The 17195-nt window shown below is 46.4% G+C and overlaps 1 protein-coding gene across 1 annotated transcript in view; it reads right to left on the bottom strand.

Moving 5' to 3' along the window:
• eif2ak3 (eukaryotic translation initiation factor 2-alpha kinase 3) overlaps positions 1-16348 on the bottom strand; it is a 34915-nt gene extending 18567 nt beyond the window's left edge. The window contains exons 1-2 of the mRNA XM_030391749.1: positions 15821-16348; positions 4607-4736 (exon numbers count right to left, since the gene is read on the bottom strand). Coding sequence (XP_030247609.1) covers positions 4607-4736; positions 15821-16128 — 438 coding nt within the window. The 5' untranslated portion in view covers positions 16129-16348. The remainder of the gene's footprint in view (positions 1-4606; positions 4737-15820) is intronic.
• Positions 16349-17195: the final 847 nt, after the last annotated feature.

Below are 17195 nucleotides of genomic sequence, written 5' to 3'. Positions count from 1 at the left end.
CCGGGCGATCAATCGTCGGGGCCCATTGTGTAGCGATCAATCAAATTCTCCCCATTCATTCACGCTGCATGCCGGCAGAGGTGTGTGTGTGTGTGTGTGTGTATTGTCTATTGCTGTGATGACATCATCTCTGGGTCTGTGGCATTACTTCACCACCCTGATCACCCAACCTCCTCCCCCTCCTCCGTCCTCATCCCTTTAACCCCGCCCTCCAACCCCCCCCCCCCAGCATGACTCACCCCACGCTGGCACAGGCTCCCTGCATGTAACCCCCCACACCACACACACACACACACACACCACACACACACACACTTCACCACCCTCCAGCAACTCCTAGCTTTTTGAAAGTGATGGCTTCTTTTTCTGCAGACAATGCTGTTTGTGGCTCTGCTGTCCCTTGTTTCACTAAGGGGAGAAAAAAAAAAATAGAGAGACATAAACACACTCCGCAGGATGCAGCAGGTGACTGGCTGCTTCCTCCCCGGCGTGCCGAGGCCAGCCAATGGCACGGCAGCAGACCCCCCCCTAGCCCTCTAATCACCGAGCAGACTGGTGTCTCAGGGACCCGGCAAGCACCAATGAAACCGTTGCTAAGAGCTCAGGAGGCGTTTGGGTGGTTGGGAGACGAGTGGCAGCACCCCCCCACACGCCACCAACACACAACACAGGAAGGCATCCCAGGTTACAGAGGGCAGAGAGGGCAAGGCTACATCTGAAACTTACATAAAAGTACATGAACATGAAGAAAAAACACACAACACTCAAACAAGAGACACACGCGCAAGCACACACTCCCGAGGATCATAACAAATGACGTCACAGCGAGTCACTGGGTTCAGAGCTGACAGGCATCTCTCCTCGTTCCGCTCCGTCAGCCAAATGAGAGCCAACAGGTGAAAACACACAGATAGAGGAGTCCAACACACACACACACACACAGACATACACCACAGAGAGTCAGCATCCTCTGTCACAACACGAGCACACTGGAGGATGACAGGAGGACGCTACATGTGTGTGTGTGTCTCTATGAATCGCTTGACACCTCTTGTGAAGTCTCGCAGATGTTATGAGAAGGAAAGCAAAGCGCCGTCCTCGGAGACGGTAAAGCAGCTGTGGAAAGTGGGGACGCAAAAAAAATATCTTTTTTTTTACTCTCTTCTCCTGGTTTTGCTCTACTTCACTTTTAATTCTACATATCTGGAGTCACGCTTTCTAGAGAGAACGTCTGCTTTGTGCTACAGAATGTTCTCAGAGCATAAACAAAACTGTTAGACCATGATTTTAAATAGGAGATGTTTATTTTGTCCGACCAATACCGATATCTGGGAGTAAAGAATTCTGATATATTGGGTCGATACACATAATATGTTTTGCGATAATCTCTCAAACGTGGTTATCAAGCACTTGTGGCGAAGGCAGGAAAATTTACAGTTCAAGAATAAACTTTATCGTCCAAAAATGACATCAGTGCTCTGAACTTACTGGGAATTTAATCATTTAAAAATGAGCCCAATCGTCTTTTTCTGCACAGAGAAAAGAACTGAAAAAAACTGGTCCAGCTCTACTTTGGATTAAAATTATTACAGTTAAGAGTTCTTATAGTTTTGATACAGTTCAGTATAATATGTGTAAACTTACTTACACTCAAAGATTGAATTTGGTGGGTGGCATCTACGTTTTACGCATGTATTTATGTGTCGATCTAAGTTGAGAGAAAGCAAAGATGTGCACATTTTTTCAAAGTAAGTCATAAGTAAGTTGAAGTCTTTCATCTAACCATATAGAATCATATTATTCATGCCTTCAGTTGAAGGATATCACCAAAAACAGCAGCTCCTATATAACAAGGGGGTTATCTTTTAATTCAGCGTCGCGGGGTGCAACTTTAAATTCAAGGTCAAATTTGCATTCTGATACATTCAGCGGAGAAGCTCTACAACTGCGCTCCCACAGTCTAGACCCGCAGAAACCAACAGCGCTCCGAGGAACCTTTAGGGGATCTCCTCCACATTATAACCTCGGAGGAGCATGGGTAAAAAAATAAAATAAAAAAAATAAAATAAATGTAAAAAATGGGCTCCTGAATTCTGATTTTCTAATTCTCAAACACAGCAGAAGAAGCACGTGTTGGAAGTTTGTTTTTTTTTCTGTTTCCACTCCAGCAGCTGATTTCAGTGATTAGTTCCCCTCCTTCTAATTGTAGGTTTCAGCGAACCTCTCAGACTTCGCGGGGCTGAATGGCACACACACACTTGAGAAACCACTTCACACACGCAGGATCTCAAAACACTTGAATGAGATTCGTCTGCGGTGACTAAAACCCTGAAGTTCCTACATTTGATAGATAGTTGAAGATCAGCTCATTTTTTTAACACATTTTCATCGTTTCAGACCCGTCAATCAAACAGTTTGGGTCGGCTTTTTAACCCAACTTACCCGCCGACCAACTTTTTTTGTCTGTAAAGCCCGACCTGTCAAAAAGCGTTAACTCTGGTGAACTGCTTCTAGGTTGCTTTTTTCTTGTTATCCTCGACTAATAAAGCAGAAACGCATTTATGTGACAGAGCCAGAGAGTTCATTAAACTCAAAAACGTGCCTTAGCAGCACCAGAAGACTAATATTAAACTGATCTCAGCAGCCACCCAGACCCTTGTTAGTATCTGAGGCTTTTTCCCCGAGGCGAAACTCTTACAGACACCGAGCGAGTCCAGATCAAAGCCAAACCACGAGCGCCTCTCTGGCATGGATCTGGGAGAGCAGCGCTCTGGTCTCGCTCTGGGCTACACTTCACTTTCAGCATGTCGGTGTGGGCGGTGTAAGCTTCTGTATACATGTACAGGCGAGGGTCTTGCTGCGCTCGTATGTGTAAACCACCACAGTCAACAAAGAGGCTAATCCTCCAGGCGGAACAGCTCCTCTCAGATATATATGTGGGGGTGTACAGTATGTCTGGTGTGTGCTTGTGTTTTGTGCGTACATGAAATGAATGTAAGCAAAAGCCAACGCTCGGTCGGGCTGTTCAAAGTGCACCGAGTTCAATTATTGGTCTCCCCGTCTGCAGAGAGGTCGCCAGAGGGGACGGCCCTTTTGTTTGGAGGCGAAGACTCAGATGAGACGGCGTCCTTAACCTCAGACTGACAGGTCAGGACTGAGGAAATGGACTTTTTCATCTCCCGGTAGATTGTAATCAGCTGAGCAACATCAGTTAACCTGTTTAATTGGCTGTCGTTGGCTGTAAACTGTAATTTTTTTATCTAGATTTTTCCACGTGTGCCTGCTCAAAATGAGGGCTGCAGATAATGATGATGATTTATTTCATTGTTGATTATTTTGTTTGGTCTATAAAATGTCAGAAAATTGTGAAAAAATTTGATTTAAAGGGATATTCCGGTGTAAATTTAATCCATGGTCTAAATCACCGTGAAACTGTGTTAGACTCCCTCTCCAGAGATCAAGTTAGCAGACCGCTAATTTACGGAGTTTTATCAACCTCAGAAACGACCGCACGACAACAATACACTGCAGTAAATGGATCCAAATATAAACCGCCACCAAAAAGCCACAAATAATGCTCAGAACAGCACCAAACTTCAGCAACAGTACAAATAGGGTCTCAGCACATAGTCCGGGGCATCTAACCTCCGCTAGCTTAGCTGGATTTCTACTGAAAAGCTGACTAAATTTACCTCTCTTCTGCAGCAGCTTCCTGTTGACGGGAAGTCCCGACGAGTCGATTACCGAGTGCAGTAGAGTTCCGCGGCTCATGGATGAAAATGTATGATTATGACTCCATGGAAAAGCAATCAAAGTTCATATGTGTCTTACCTGCCAGTTTATAACAGTTATTATCGAGAGCGGACAGGGAAAAGAACGGAATTGAGCATTTCTAACTGCACTCGATAATCGTCGCGTCGGGACTTCCCCGACCCGGAAGCTGATGGAGGAGAGTTGAAGTCTGTTTTTAGCTTCACAATAGAAATCCAGCTAAGCTAGCGGAGGTTAGATGCCCCGGACTATGTGCTGAGACCCTATTTGTACTGTTGCTGAAGTTTGGTGCTGTTCTGAGCATTATTTGTGGCTTTTTGGTGGCGGTTTATATTTGGATCCATTTACTGCAGTGTATTGTTGTCTTGCGGTCGTTTCTGAGGTTGATAAAACTCCGTAAATTAGCGGTCTGCTAACTTGATCTCTGGAGAGGGAGTCTAACACAGTTTCACGGTGTGTTAGACCATGGATTAAATTTACACCGGAATATCCCTTTAAGTCCAACATGACGGCCTCAAATGTCTCGTTTTGTCTACAAGCTGATGATATTCAGTTAACGGTCATAGCGGAGGAACTTTCTGGAGACACCATCCCAAAGTGTCAGCATTTGACCACCCAAGGATGAGACTCTGCCATCGGCCATTTTTCTCTCCAGAAAGTTATATTTTGTCGCTGGAAACAGATCATTTTGACTTTTCCCCTCCTTAAGCTCGTGCTGAATTTAATGGTTGACAACTAATAGATTAATTGTTGCAGCTCCATTCAATAATAGATAGGTTTCCTCTTTCCCCCCACATTTAAAATGAATGAAACAGAAACACGGGCGTTGGTGTACCTCAGGTTTGCTGAGGCTGGAGGACACCAGGCACCCTGAGCCGACATCGAGGTCCCACTGCTTCCTGCCCTGGTTGTGAGGATCCAGGGCCGAGATCCGCCCATCCAGGGTGCTGATGATCACGAGAGACCTGTGGACGGACAGCAAACACTTCAGCACACTCACTAATAAAGACAAGTAGACGCCTATTGCAGCTTTACATACAATGTTTTCATCTCCGCCTTTTGCACTTGTTAGCTCAGAAGACAAAGCTACAGCGGCGCCGTCCTTTAACGCCATCTTCCCAGCGGGGGGGGGGTTCCAGTTTAACGCCATCGCAGACAAGACACTAAAGGGTGAAGAATTGTTCGGCGGCGGTGCAGATGTTGTCTCGCTCTCTTTAATCCTCAGTCCTTGTTTGCAATCAGGGTGACCTTCAACGGCAGCCAACAGCACACCTGTGCCACAACAAACCCTCCTGTCAGCTCGATCGGGTGGCACGTTGATTAAAGACGGGACCAGACCAGGGGATTATTAAAATCTGAACATCCCAGACAGGGTTGTCTCATTTCCATAAAGAAAAAAAAAACCAACAAGACAATATTAACGTGTGAGATTGTTAGCGAACCAAAACGGGACTCCACTTAGATCACGTCTGTTGTAGAAGGACTGTAAACTCTGCTGATAGAGTTAAAAGTTAGAAAGCTATATTCACAGCCCATCACTCGACTATTCACCTTTTTTTTTTATCATCACTTTTATCCGACTCTGACAAAGAAAGCACGCTGAAATCACCTGGGACCGAATTTAAGATAAGTCTTAAGATCCAAAGAAAACAAAGCTCCTTCTCCGTTTTTACGAGCACTGAAACTAATTTGCTTTCCTTTACAACAACAAACTTCATCATTATCCTCTTTACTTCGGCGGAGACAGGAGACTCTGGCGCACTCAGGTATGAGACGTGCACACCAACGGCGCTCTGAAACAGATGGTAACAGCGACTGTTAAGAGCACACAGGGGGATTTGACATGCCTACTTTTTTTTTCTCAGGCTTAAAACTGTTATTACCGCCATAAAATTAAGCCCCCCTTTTTTTTTTAACATGTAAAAAGTTCCAATAAACGTTTTTACGTGCCCGACAAAGAGCGTCTTTTATTTGGCGTCGATGGATTTGTGACATTTCTGATTAGTCGCGGCTCTCCGGGCGCTGGCAGAAGAATTAGCGCTCTCGGATATTGGCTTGACTGCCCACGATTGACAGCTCAGAGAGAAACCATATCAGCGCTGTTAAGACAACAACCAAAGAGAAAAAAAAAACCCCCCTTCAGAGACTGAATTCCACTGTCTCACATCTATGAGTTGAAATCATTATTTTGATTCCTCAAAAAACAGTTTTTCAGGATTCCAAAAGATTCAAAACACTGAATATTCCCATTGTCGACGCATTTTTTCACATATTTCATTCAGCGACATTGTTGACAGAGACACAGTGAGCAGCTAAAAATAAGACGCAGGGAGGGAAATAAGATGCAGGGGGTGAGAGTGTTTTCCCTTAGATGATGTATGGGCTCAGGATTCCTCTCAGCACCGGCGCGCTCCACCTCTGAGAATTCTTTTCTTTTTTTTTTTTTTTATTACGGAGGCTCTGAAGCTCCACCAAAAGTTATCTTGATGAGGGTTTTTTTTTTTTGCGTATTGGTAGTAAAGTGCACATTATCCAAACGAATGTGCCCACACAGCAAGATTCCTCACCGGTTTCTTCTCTGTTTTCGTCTGGTAACTCTGGGCTAAAACTGTCTGACTGATTTGAATTAATGGAGACACCCGGCCCCACCCTTTCGCCTCACTCTTAAGCTTCTGCCGCATTGCTTGTCAATCCCGTCCTGAGCTCTGGCAGGGGCCACCTTCTGACTATTGATTTGTATCTGTCAGGAGGAGACCGCTGTCAACGGGGCTTTTAGCTTTATTTAACCAGCGAGGGTCGGACGAGCACGCATGCGGTCTCTGAGCTCCACAGCCGAGCAGCTGGGACCCAACCTGCTTCCCTCCGTTGGCCACGGGGGTATATGGAGTTTTCTTACCGCCTCCCTCGAGGGCAACTAGACCGCAGTTACAGAGGGAAGAGACAGTGTTACACTTGTTCACTTTCCCAGCGCAGGCTGGAGAGAAAAAAAAAAAAAAAGGTCTCGTCATCATCCATCATTTTTATTCACATGCACTGCGACAGTCGTCATCTAACCCGAGTGTATTTAACGCCGGCATCACCTGCGCCACCTGTCTCTCAGACTGAGCAGGTGAAGCGCTATCGACGAGCTATAATCCCTCATTGATTTCACCTATCGAACGCTCTTCAGTCACGGCGGGGAAGGAGCATGTTCGAGGATGTGAAAGCCTCAGGAAAACTAAGAGATGGATTGTTTCAGACGCTGCAAATCAATTCCAGGAAGCTTTTTCTTATGTTTCTCTGTAGTCACCGGCACGCTCACAGGGAGTCACAACTGGGCCGGCTAGTTGCTTCAGCTCAACTAGAGCTGTTGGGTTTTGCATAAAAATGCAAATAGGATCACTTAACAGTAATGAGCCATGTGTCTTTCAGCCCCATCAAAGCCAAGATTATCTCCCCCAAAATCTGCTCCGAGCATCACCAGCCACGCCACCAGCGCTGGAGTGTGGAGCGCTAAGAAAAACATTGTTTTTCCACACAGCCACCAATAAAAACAGAGCGCCAAAGCCCGCTCTCACCCCCTCGATTGGCTGCCAGACTCTGCCAAAAATATTAGGCTGATTGGTTGTTGCTAAGCAGTCGGCTCTCTGAGAGGGTGGAAGCTTTGGCGGCCCTCGCTCAGGCGGGCCCCGCCCCCCCTCCCAAGTCATGCTGTGAATGTAGAAGTGAGGACGAAGTCACCGAGAGCATCGAGTTCAACTTCAGAGATGGAAAAGAGGGTGAGCAAGAGATAGAGGAATTTCATTCTGAGGGGGGGGATCAAAGGCTCGTGTGGACTCTTTGTACTCCAGATAAAGGATGAGGAGGAGCCGAGCGGGGGGCTGGGACGGGGGGGCACTTAACTCTACAACCAAGGTATCATGATGGTAATGGAGAAAACGAGCAGCGGAGGAGTGGAGTATGAAAATAGCACTAAACTCAACAATAAAAACAACTGGCACAAAACAAACAGCCCCCATCATTTACAACTCGGGGCAATTTATTTTCCACATCTGAGCCCCGAGACGCCACCGCTCTGCTCGTCACCAAAGGGATCACATGCAGCCTGTGGGGCCGATGCTGCTGCTGCAGCCGCCGCCGATGTGTCAGATGCAGGCGGCGGAGACGCAGATGAAGACGTTGTAAAAGGAGAATGAAGACGGAGAAAGAGGGAGAGCAGCGAGGCTGCCAGCAGACTGAGGGTTGTTAGTGTCCTCGGCTGTAATGCTGTCAAAGTGTCATAATAGTGCAGAGAGCTTCTTCAATCACAAAGCGTATGGCAGAGCAGGGAGCCAATTAGCCTCCCTCTCACCAGACCCTCAGCTCCTCAGAGACGCTCAGCCTCGGTCTGCACACACCGGCAGAACCGAGCTGCTGGTAAACACACTCCATTGAAAGAAACAACCAGGATGTTTACACAGGCCGAGTCTCCAAGGAGCGGGAGCCGCGGAGACGGACCAATCGCAACGCGCTGCTACTTTGCCACAGCCAATGGAAGGAGTGTTTTTCGACTCCCTGAGCCAATGCGCGGGCAGCTCTGCAGACCCGGAGCGAATGGCAGGGCAGGGCTGCCTGTAACCATGCAACAGCGAGCAGCCTGAATGCACGCTGGAGTGTGGAGTTCTGCTGCCGCGCAGCTGCCACTCAGCCTGCCGCGCAGCCACCGAGAGGCAGAACGAAAATACGAGAGCATGGGGAGCACGTGGGGAAGAAAGTTATGGATGAAGCTCGGAGCGGGCCGCGCCCAGCACCAGCACCAGCACCAGCAGCTGCAGCAGCACCAGCAGGAGGGGAGAGGAGAGACGGGCGCATTCCTTCAAACCGTGCACATTCTGACGGATAACGCCCGGGATGATTTAAACATTTCATTTGACATCATTTATTCAGAGTCGGAATTAATATTTCACAAATATGTGGAGAGGAAAACAAAACATGTAATTGTGGTTACAGTGAGAACAAATACTTAAAGAGCCTCGCAGCACGTTTGAAACACTATCAGAGCCTCTTTAAGTCTTTGAATTGTGCTAATCCCATCATTCAATAGAGGATATTTTAAGGCTTAAGGAGCTGCAGGCAGTTAAAACAACACAGCGTGAAACAGGAGGCTGGTCGTCTCTTCAGCACACATGAATCTGCCTCACGATACAGAATACCAGAACCAGATTTAAAGTTGACAACAGAAAAACAAACCGTCCGTCTGGTGTCACTGACACGGCAGTAATGTGCCACTAAGTCCAAAACAGACATTAATAATAATCAGATGTGACGTAACAGCCGTAGTAAACACATTTTAATTTTCCGGGAAGGTTTATATAACCGTCCTCCAGACCAGCCGAATAAACAAGATCACTTTTTAATGTCTTTGTCACAGCAGGCTGAAGCCCGGCAGACCTTCCGTGTGCAGTCGGCTTTGAAAATCGACCTCACATCCATCAGGGTCACTGCAGCACGGAGCAGAGGGTGTGGTTTTATAAAAAAAAAAAAAAGGAGAAAAAACTTAAAAAACACACAGCATTTAAAAGCCATCCCCCTCTCCCCCTCTCTCTCTCTCTATCTCTCTAACTCAGCTCACACGTGGTAAAATCCAAACTCTATGGCGCCACGCTCCTGCCAGCCGATTGGCCGGGCTGCGGCTCCGATCCGACGATCTGATTCGTTGTTGCTAAGCAGTGAGGAGCCATCGAGAGTGAAAACAAGACAGCGTGGTCCTGATAACTACCAGCGAACTCCTTGTTTTCATCCTTCCACTCCCTCCCCATCCTTCCCCTCACACTCTCCCTCTCTCTCTCTTCCAGTATCCCACCTTTCTGCCTCTGCCCCACCCATACTGCAGTGCTGCAGGATGGGTCCTGCCGACTTACCGAAATAGCCACTGACCCAATAAATTCACTCATCCTGATAATCAGATTCGAAGCCAGACTTGTTTAGCAGTCACATTTTCTTTTTTTTTTTTTCACAAAGAACTAGTTACTATCTCTGTCGTCACACACGGTTATGAAAGATTTATGAAAAACATCACGTCAGAGGCGCTTCTCCGACCCAGACAGAGTTCACCAGGTGCAGGGGAGAGTCAGGAAGTTACGAGAGGTCATCGCATCCCGACGTCAACAACCGAGGGTCTGGTTTGTTTTTGTTGTTGTTTTTTTTAGGCAGCTTCTCCACGTCGAACAGTCGGATTATTACAGGAAGCAATAACACGAGAAGGATTTGAATTAAAAGCACCAGACGTGATTTACAAAAACACGCTTACATAAGGAACAGACAATGAGGATGTAATGGGTTCAAACTGATTATATAAGCTTGTTTGAAGTGACACCGAGTTCAGCAGCAAGAGTTTTTTTTTTACATCGAGACCTCTTCAGTGTAAAAAAAAAAAAAAAAGAAAAAAAAAAAACACAAGTGCAACACGCGGTCTGAGCATCAAGAACCGGTCTTTTTGAGTGCTCAATTAAAACTTCCCGGAGGGAGTTCAATCATCTTCATCTTGACCTGTTATTCTGGGGAAAGTTTCTATTAATAAAACCCACAACATCTCCCTGGTTACAGAGAGCAGACGAGCGAAACAAAGTGAGAATGAATAAAAAAGAAAAAAAACAACAAGGAAATGAACTCTCCCCTCCCCAAAAAAATATTCCACTCCTCCTCCTCCTCCTCCTCCTCCCTCCTTCTTCTTTACCTAACTATATCCAGACCCATGCGGCCAACTCAAATTCTGAGCACTAGCCCGTCTCTCCGACGCAATTGGCCGACAAGTCGCCCGGCTTGGCCGATTGGCTGTTGCTAAGCAGTAGGCTGGTGGGAGCCAGCCGGCGAGCGCGGCGGCCCAGAAGAGCTGTTGCCTCTACAGGGCCCTGAGGGGTGTGTGTGAGTGTGTGTGTGTGTGTGTGTGTGTGTGTGTGTGTGTGTGTGTTGGGGGGGGGGGGGGTTAAGGGGATGGGAGTCGGTGGGGGGAGCAGGTTCAAACAAAGCTGCTGTCCTCTCTCCTCTCACCTCCAAGTGCTCCCTAAGGTGACGGAGGCCCCGGTGGAGCGGTCGCTGGCGGAGACATCAAAACCGTCACATGCATGATTCACACACAAAGACACACACGCCTATATACACACACACACACACGCATGCATACATGCGCGGAGACGGATGTAAACACCAAGTCTCCAGAGCAGAGTTTGTAACCTATAGACGGCAGCGCTAAAAAAGGGTGAGGTGACAGCCGTCAAGCCGACACGACGGCAGCGCTCGTCACAAACTGAAGGCCGGATCAAAGCGCACATCTGGAATATTTATAGATTACAGGATACAGGAGCGGAGGAGGAGGAGGGAGGGAAGGAGGGAGGGAGGAAACTTAAAAATGTTCATATCTGAAGCTGAAATGTTTTCAAGGGTGTGTGTGTGTGTTTGAAGTGCTCCGCTCCGACATCTCAATCGGAAAGAAACTACAACAAAAATAAAAAGGCCTTCGCTGGAGGTCCAGTCTCTCTAAAACACAAAGAGATCGGCGCTGTGAGAGTTATAACGTCGTCAACGAAGCTCTGAAGTGGAGTAAGTGGCTCATTGGTTTGAGTACAAGTTCATGATTCTTCTTTTCCGTCATTTAATCCACAGCTCTGTAAAGTTGTCCCTGCAGCCACGGTGATTCAGGGTGTGTTAGCTTTATCGTCGTCACAGGGCGGCACTTATTATCACAGCAGCCGGCATGTTTGACTTGGAGAACAGCGTCCGCCGCAGGTAAAGCCTTGAAAAGGTCACCAGAGGAGGCGGCGGCGGCGGCGGCGTGTTTTCAACAAGCTGACCCAAATAACGCTGGAGGACTAGTTTCCAAAAAAAAACACAAAACAAAAGAGGTGCCTGAATCTACCGTCTCACACCTCCTCACCACGTTCACCGTCATTACTTCTAATGTTTTACAATCTCTTTTTTCCCCCCCGTCTCGTTGTAAATGTATTTCCTGACATTTGCGCAGTCCTTTTTTGTTTAAATTGGCCCATTCGAGAGGGGAAACGCGCCTAAATCCAACCCACCGCTCGTGACTCTCTCTAAAGTTCAACCCACAATCCTCCTGACAGATGGAAGGATGGAAAGAGAGCGGTACGGTATATACTCAGGGGGTGACATTAAGAAGAGGTGTGAATGTGTGAAGGTAAAGGCGAGTGTAGGATGAGAGCGAGAGCGTAAAGAGACAAAGAGAGTAAACGCAAGAGGAGACGCGGAGGAGACGCAGGCAGACGGGGCTGATGGGAGATCTTGGCGCGTTTTTGACACTTGAAAAACATAAAAAAACTTTTCCTCAAGTTCATTATTTTCTCACTTCAGAAGCAAATCTTTCATGTTTTACAATTGGCTGTTGTTGTTTTACAGACAGGCTTTATGATGAATAATTCAGCTCTTCATTCACGCCGCAGCCGCTTCACAGCGCACTTTGTTAATTCTTTATGTTATTGACGCGTACGTATCGGGGCGCCTGCTCGTCTTTGTGACGATACGTTCAGCCATTCCCTTTGAGGAAGCCTGGCAGATATAAAACTTCATTCAATGTTGTTATTAAAAAAGGTAATTACATAATGAGACAAGTTGCTCAAAGCTCAATATTTCAAATAACACATTGAGAATATTCTGAATCTTGAAAAACAGAAGAACGAAGGATTAAGGATTAGTTTGTTGTTTTCCAGGAAACAGAAAACTTTCACATTTAAGAAGCTGGATCAGGGGAAACTACTCAAATAGACTAATCGATTATCAAAATAGTTGGCCATTGATTTAATAGCTGACAACTAAAAGATTAACTGATTAATCGTTGAAGAATAATCTCCTTTTTTTTAAACGTTTTTCTACAATATTTGGAATGTAATAAATGAAAACAAATGACGGAAAGGAAGACATTAAACTAAAGTAAAGGATTACATTCTCATTTTCTCGATTAATCCATCTGTTGTTCCGTCTATAAGTTGGTGGAACGATATCGATCAGCGTTTCCTAAGACGACGTCCTCAACTCAAAGATGTTCTACCGTCACAGAGGAAAGAAACCAGAAAACATTCACGTTTAAAGAAGCAGGACTCAGAGAATTAAGATTATAAATATTCAAGCGGACTAACTGATTATTAAAACAGTTGGCCCCTGATTTAATAGTTGACAACTTGGTTGATGGTTGAAGAAAAATGTCCTTCTGTAATATGTTTCAAGAATATTTTGAATGTAATAAACCGAAACAAAAGACAGAAAGGGATAAATTGCACTTGTTGGGATGCAACGAGGGATTAGTTTGTCATTTTCTCAATCAACCCATCTGTTGTTCGGTCTATAAATTGGTGCAACGATATCGATCAGAGTTTCCCAAAACACAAGATGACGTCCTCTGACTTTGTGTTTTGCTCACGACCGAAAAATATTCAGTTTTCCTGACACAGAGGAGGAAAGAAACCAGAAAACGTTCACATTTAAGAAGCTGGAATCAGAGGAAACTACTCAAACAGACTAACTGATTATCAAAAAAGTCGGCCCTTGATTTAATAGTTGACGACTTAAAGATTAACTGATTAATCATTGAAGATAATTATACAATACTAGAATATTTTGAATGTTATAAACCAAAAATAGAAGTCAGAAAGGAACACATTGAACTTTTAACACTCTGCACAATCTATTCTGAGATCGATTTACAATAACTGAGTGTTTGCAGACAAACTGTGAATGTGTGAGAGAGATCACGAGAGAGACAACAGAGGAAGTGGAAGGAGGCAGACTGTGGCAGAGTGAGAAAAGGACCGCAGATAGAAGCCCGACGTGTCAGGCGCAGGTACGCTCTCTACACCGGGGCGGGAGCAGACGCAGGAGTGCGAGCACAGCGAGCCGAGCGGTGGCAGGGTGTGACCAGCAGCAGGATGACACTCAGGAGTTCTCCTGCAGCGGGGGAATAAGCCTCGCTTCTACCAGAGCAAAAAAAAAGAGAAAAACTGCTCTGCTAATTACTTTCGATTTCCTCTTGATACTGTGCTGCTGATGATGGACAGGAGCCTCATCCGTCCTGAAGCCCCGTTGCCTCCACACCGCAGTTATTTCGTCATGACTCTTCACCCTCATAAGTTTTTTCTCTGCCCTCGGTAAACACCTCGTGGAAAAAAACCCATCTTTTTCTTTATTCTGCCTCGCACGATTTCCTCAAACTAACATCCGCGACACCTATTCGTCTTGACTCCAGCATCCTGCGGGGCTGACTGCGCCGCGTGCTCAGTCGCTCCCTGTTGTGACAAAGCTGGGTTTGTTTATCATCCCACCTAACAAGCGCCGGTGCGGGGATGTCAGCGCGCCTCGAAATGAGGCTCAAGATTAAAAATGTTGACAGCAAGACGGGGAACACGCCGCAGCTTTTCTTTTTTTTCTTTAAGCCAACCGGCAGCAGAAGTTTTTTGCATTAAGGGGGGAGAAAAAGCATGGTGTTCTAACAAGGTTGTCAAATCCACCGACTTGGATCCAACTTTTTCTTGAAAAGCAGACGCCACATTTATAAAAAAAAATAAATAAAACTACACAGAGAATAATTTAGCGGAAGACCTCGTGTGCTTCTGCAAAGACAAGCGAGTGCGCGGGAATAAAAGAGCCGTGTTTCAGTCAGACGTTTCCCGTAATGACTGCCATGGCAGAAGAGGAGTAACATCATGAGGAACACACTGCGCCAAACATCTAAAAGGTGGGCGTCAAACCTACTGTTTACCAAGGAAGACAAAATCAATGCCCTACCCACTGCGCCAAGAACTGCATCTCACTTTGGGCAGCAACAGCAGGTCTGACAGGGTTCAGCCAGAACCTGTGGACTCTGTGAGAGGCTGGAAACTTTTGACCTGCAGGACTCTGGGGGGGGGGGGATTTTTTTTTTTTTTCTCTCTCTCTCTCTCTCAACTTGAGTGACATGCCGTGTCAGGAAACAGGAAACAAGCACTTGTCATGTGTGATTTGCGGTTACTGCGTAGATACAGATCACAACAAATGTTAGTCAGCGATCACTTCCACGTGCGAGATAAATTCCCCTACCCAGGACAGGATCGTGCATCTAAAAAACTCCACTTTTTAACTTCTTATTCGTCAGATCAGGCAGAATCGACACGTGCAAACTCAAACACCTTCAATGTTTAATGACATTTTACCCTCCTGCTGCAGAGTCACCACCAACATCCTCACACCTAAATCATCCCCCTCCCCAATTAACCGCCATTAATCAAATGAACACACTCTGACTTTCTTTCAACTTCTCCTCTCATCTTGAGAGGCACAGCCTGCCGATCCGCTGACAGCCGGAGATAAGCGGTGGGATGGTTTTAGAGGATTGCTATCTCTGCTGTCAAGTGATTAAGGGAAAATGTTCCCTTCATGTGATGTGATTTATTCTATATATGATAATAAATGGGAAAAAAAAAGGGATAATTAACTCAACAGGGCTGGAAAAAAAACTGGAAGGCTGCATGAGGAAGAGGAGATCTGATAAGTGAGGATAAACAGGGAGGGAGGGTCGAATCCATCACTACTGGTTTTGCTCGCACACTCATGTGACTTCATGCACATCACTGCAACTGTGTGAAGAACTTCTGACAAACCTCCCAGAATAACACACAAAGCTTTGCACGTCCAATGCGTCACGGTGGAAACAGGAGGAGTCTTCATCTTCATCTTCATCAGAACTTTCAAAATCGATACTTCCTCAAAAAAACTTTCACCTGCATCAGTAAGAACTACATCAAGTGTGCAAACCTGAGAGCTGCACATGCACCCCCGCCTGTGTTTCCCTTCCCTTTCCTCCCTTCCTCCTCCCCTCGAACTTATCACGCGATTTCCATCCGAACTTGCTCGTAAACTTGTTTTCTCTCACATGTCTGCACTGACACGTCCTCCATGACCACTCATCCGTATTATAAAGAGATATTCTGCGTTATAAACAGGGTGCAACACAAGTTTTCACCGTGGCACAAGTGAAATGGTCCGATAATAGGTGTCCTGCTCTATAGCTTGCATGTCACACCTCGCTGTGTGTACTTGAACGCACCTTGTGGGTCGGAAGTTTCCGCTACTTTCTCCATATGATTCGTCGTTCTCCCCCGCCGACCCGTTGTCGTCGTCCTCCACCGTTACGTCCGCTACAATCACCGGGGCGCCCACGTTACCCAAGCCCCGCTTCATGACTCCTGTGCCGTCATCCTCCGAGGTCGTACCGGAGCCCCGAGCGGCGGACTGCGGCTCCCTCCCGATGGCGGAGCCCTGAGTTAGCGAGGTCCCGAATCCGGTGAGCGCTTTCAGCAACAACAGGAGCACCAGGGAAATGCTCACGTTTCCAAAGTGAAGCCCCCTTTCCATTTGTAAGACTGGCACATTAGTGAAATATGAGATTCACATGCCACTGGCCGTGTAAACCTGAACATAAAAAACTTAAAGTGGTAAAAAAAGAACCGCGAGGGGAAGTCGGCCGTGTGTCGCAGGACGCCCTGTTCAAAAATCTGTTCTTTAAGTAAGCATAAACAGCCGCTGGGACACCATGTTATTCCCTTTATACTTCACTCAAGACTTGCCTTAGTAACGACAAGCCCCGCCCTGTTTCTACACTGGGATTGGACGGAGATATCTCCACACTCATTAAAAATTCATACGCCCACTTTTCATTGGGCGAACTCGCTGTCAATCACGCGCACTCGCATACTAAGCAGAATATGATTGCATCAGCCGGCTGTCGCTCAAAAAGGCGGGCTCGCACTGTTCCAGCCCCCCAAACAGTGCGCCTCATTGGCTAATCCGCTGTCCGTTAAACCCGCGCATGCGCGCTGGCGGGTGACAGCAAGAAGGTGACGCAAAAAAGTCCCCGATGGCGAATCGTGTGGCGGATGTGTGATTGGTGGGATGTGGCGTCTCCCGGCCAATCAGATAGGCGACGCGGACAAACAGCGATGTGATTGGTCCAGGTTTGCCAAATGTGACCTCTGATTGGATGTCAGAGCTGTCACTCATGTGTAGTTGTCAAGACGGCCGATATTGAAAGCGTCAACGTGGCTCGAGGATGATAGGTGCGTTTCCTGTTCCTGATCACGAGTTTATGTCTCCTCACAAACAAACAGAGGATGTGACAGAAAATCTGGAGACTAAACTGACGAAGGTGTTTAGTTTTATAAAAAGGAAGCTCGTATAGAAGCTGCACGAGCTTCCGGTTCCTTTGTTGTGTTTTTTATTCACATAAGCTTCATGAAGTTACTTTAAAAGTATCATATGAAGCATTTAAAGTGTTTTTGAACAGCTGCTCAGTTCACCTGGGACGTGATTGATAATGACTCTGAGGGTATTTAAGGTCATTTATCAGCCACATCAGATTTGCAATGATTGAACACCTTGCAGCAGAATCAACCTGCTCTGCATTTCTGGCGCCCCCAAGTGGC

The sequence above is a fragment of the Sparus aurata genome, chromosome 16 (genome assembly GCF_900880675.1).
Source record: "Sparus aurata chromosome 16, fSpaAur1.1, whole genome shotgun sequence".
Lineage (NCBI taxonomy): Eukaryota > Metazoa > Chordata > Actinopteri > Spariformes > Sparidae > Sparus > Sparus aurata.
The sequence above is the reverse complement of the archived record's forward strand: the minus strand, read 5'-3'. Positions and strand labels throughout refer to the sequence as shown.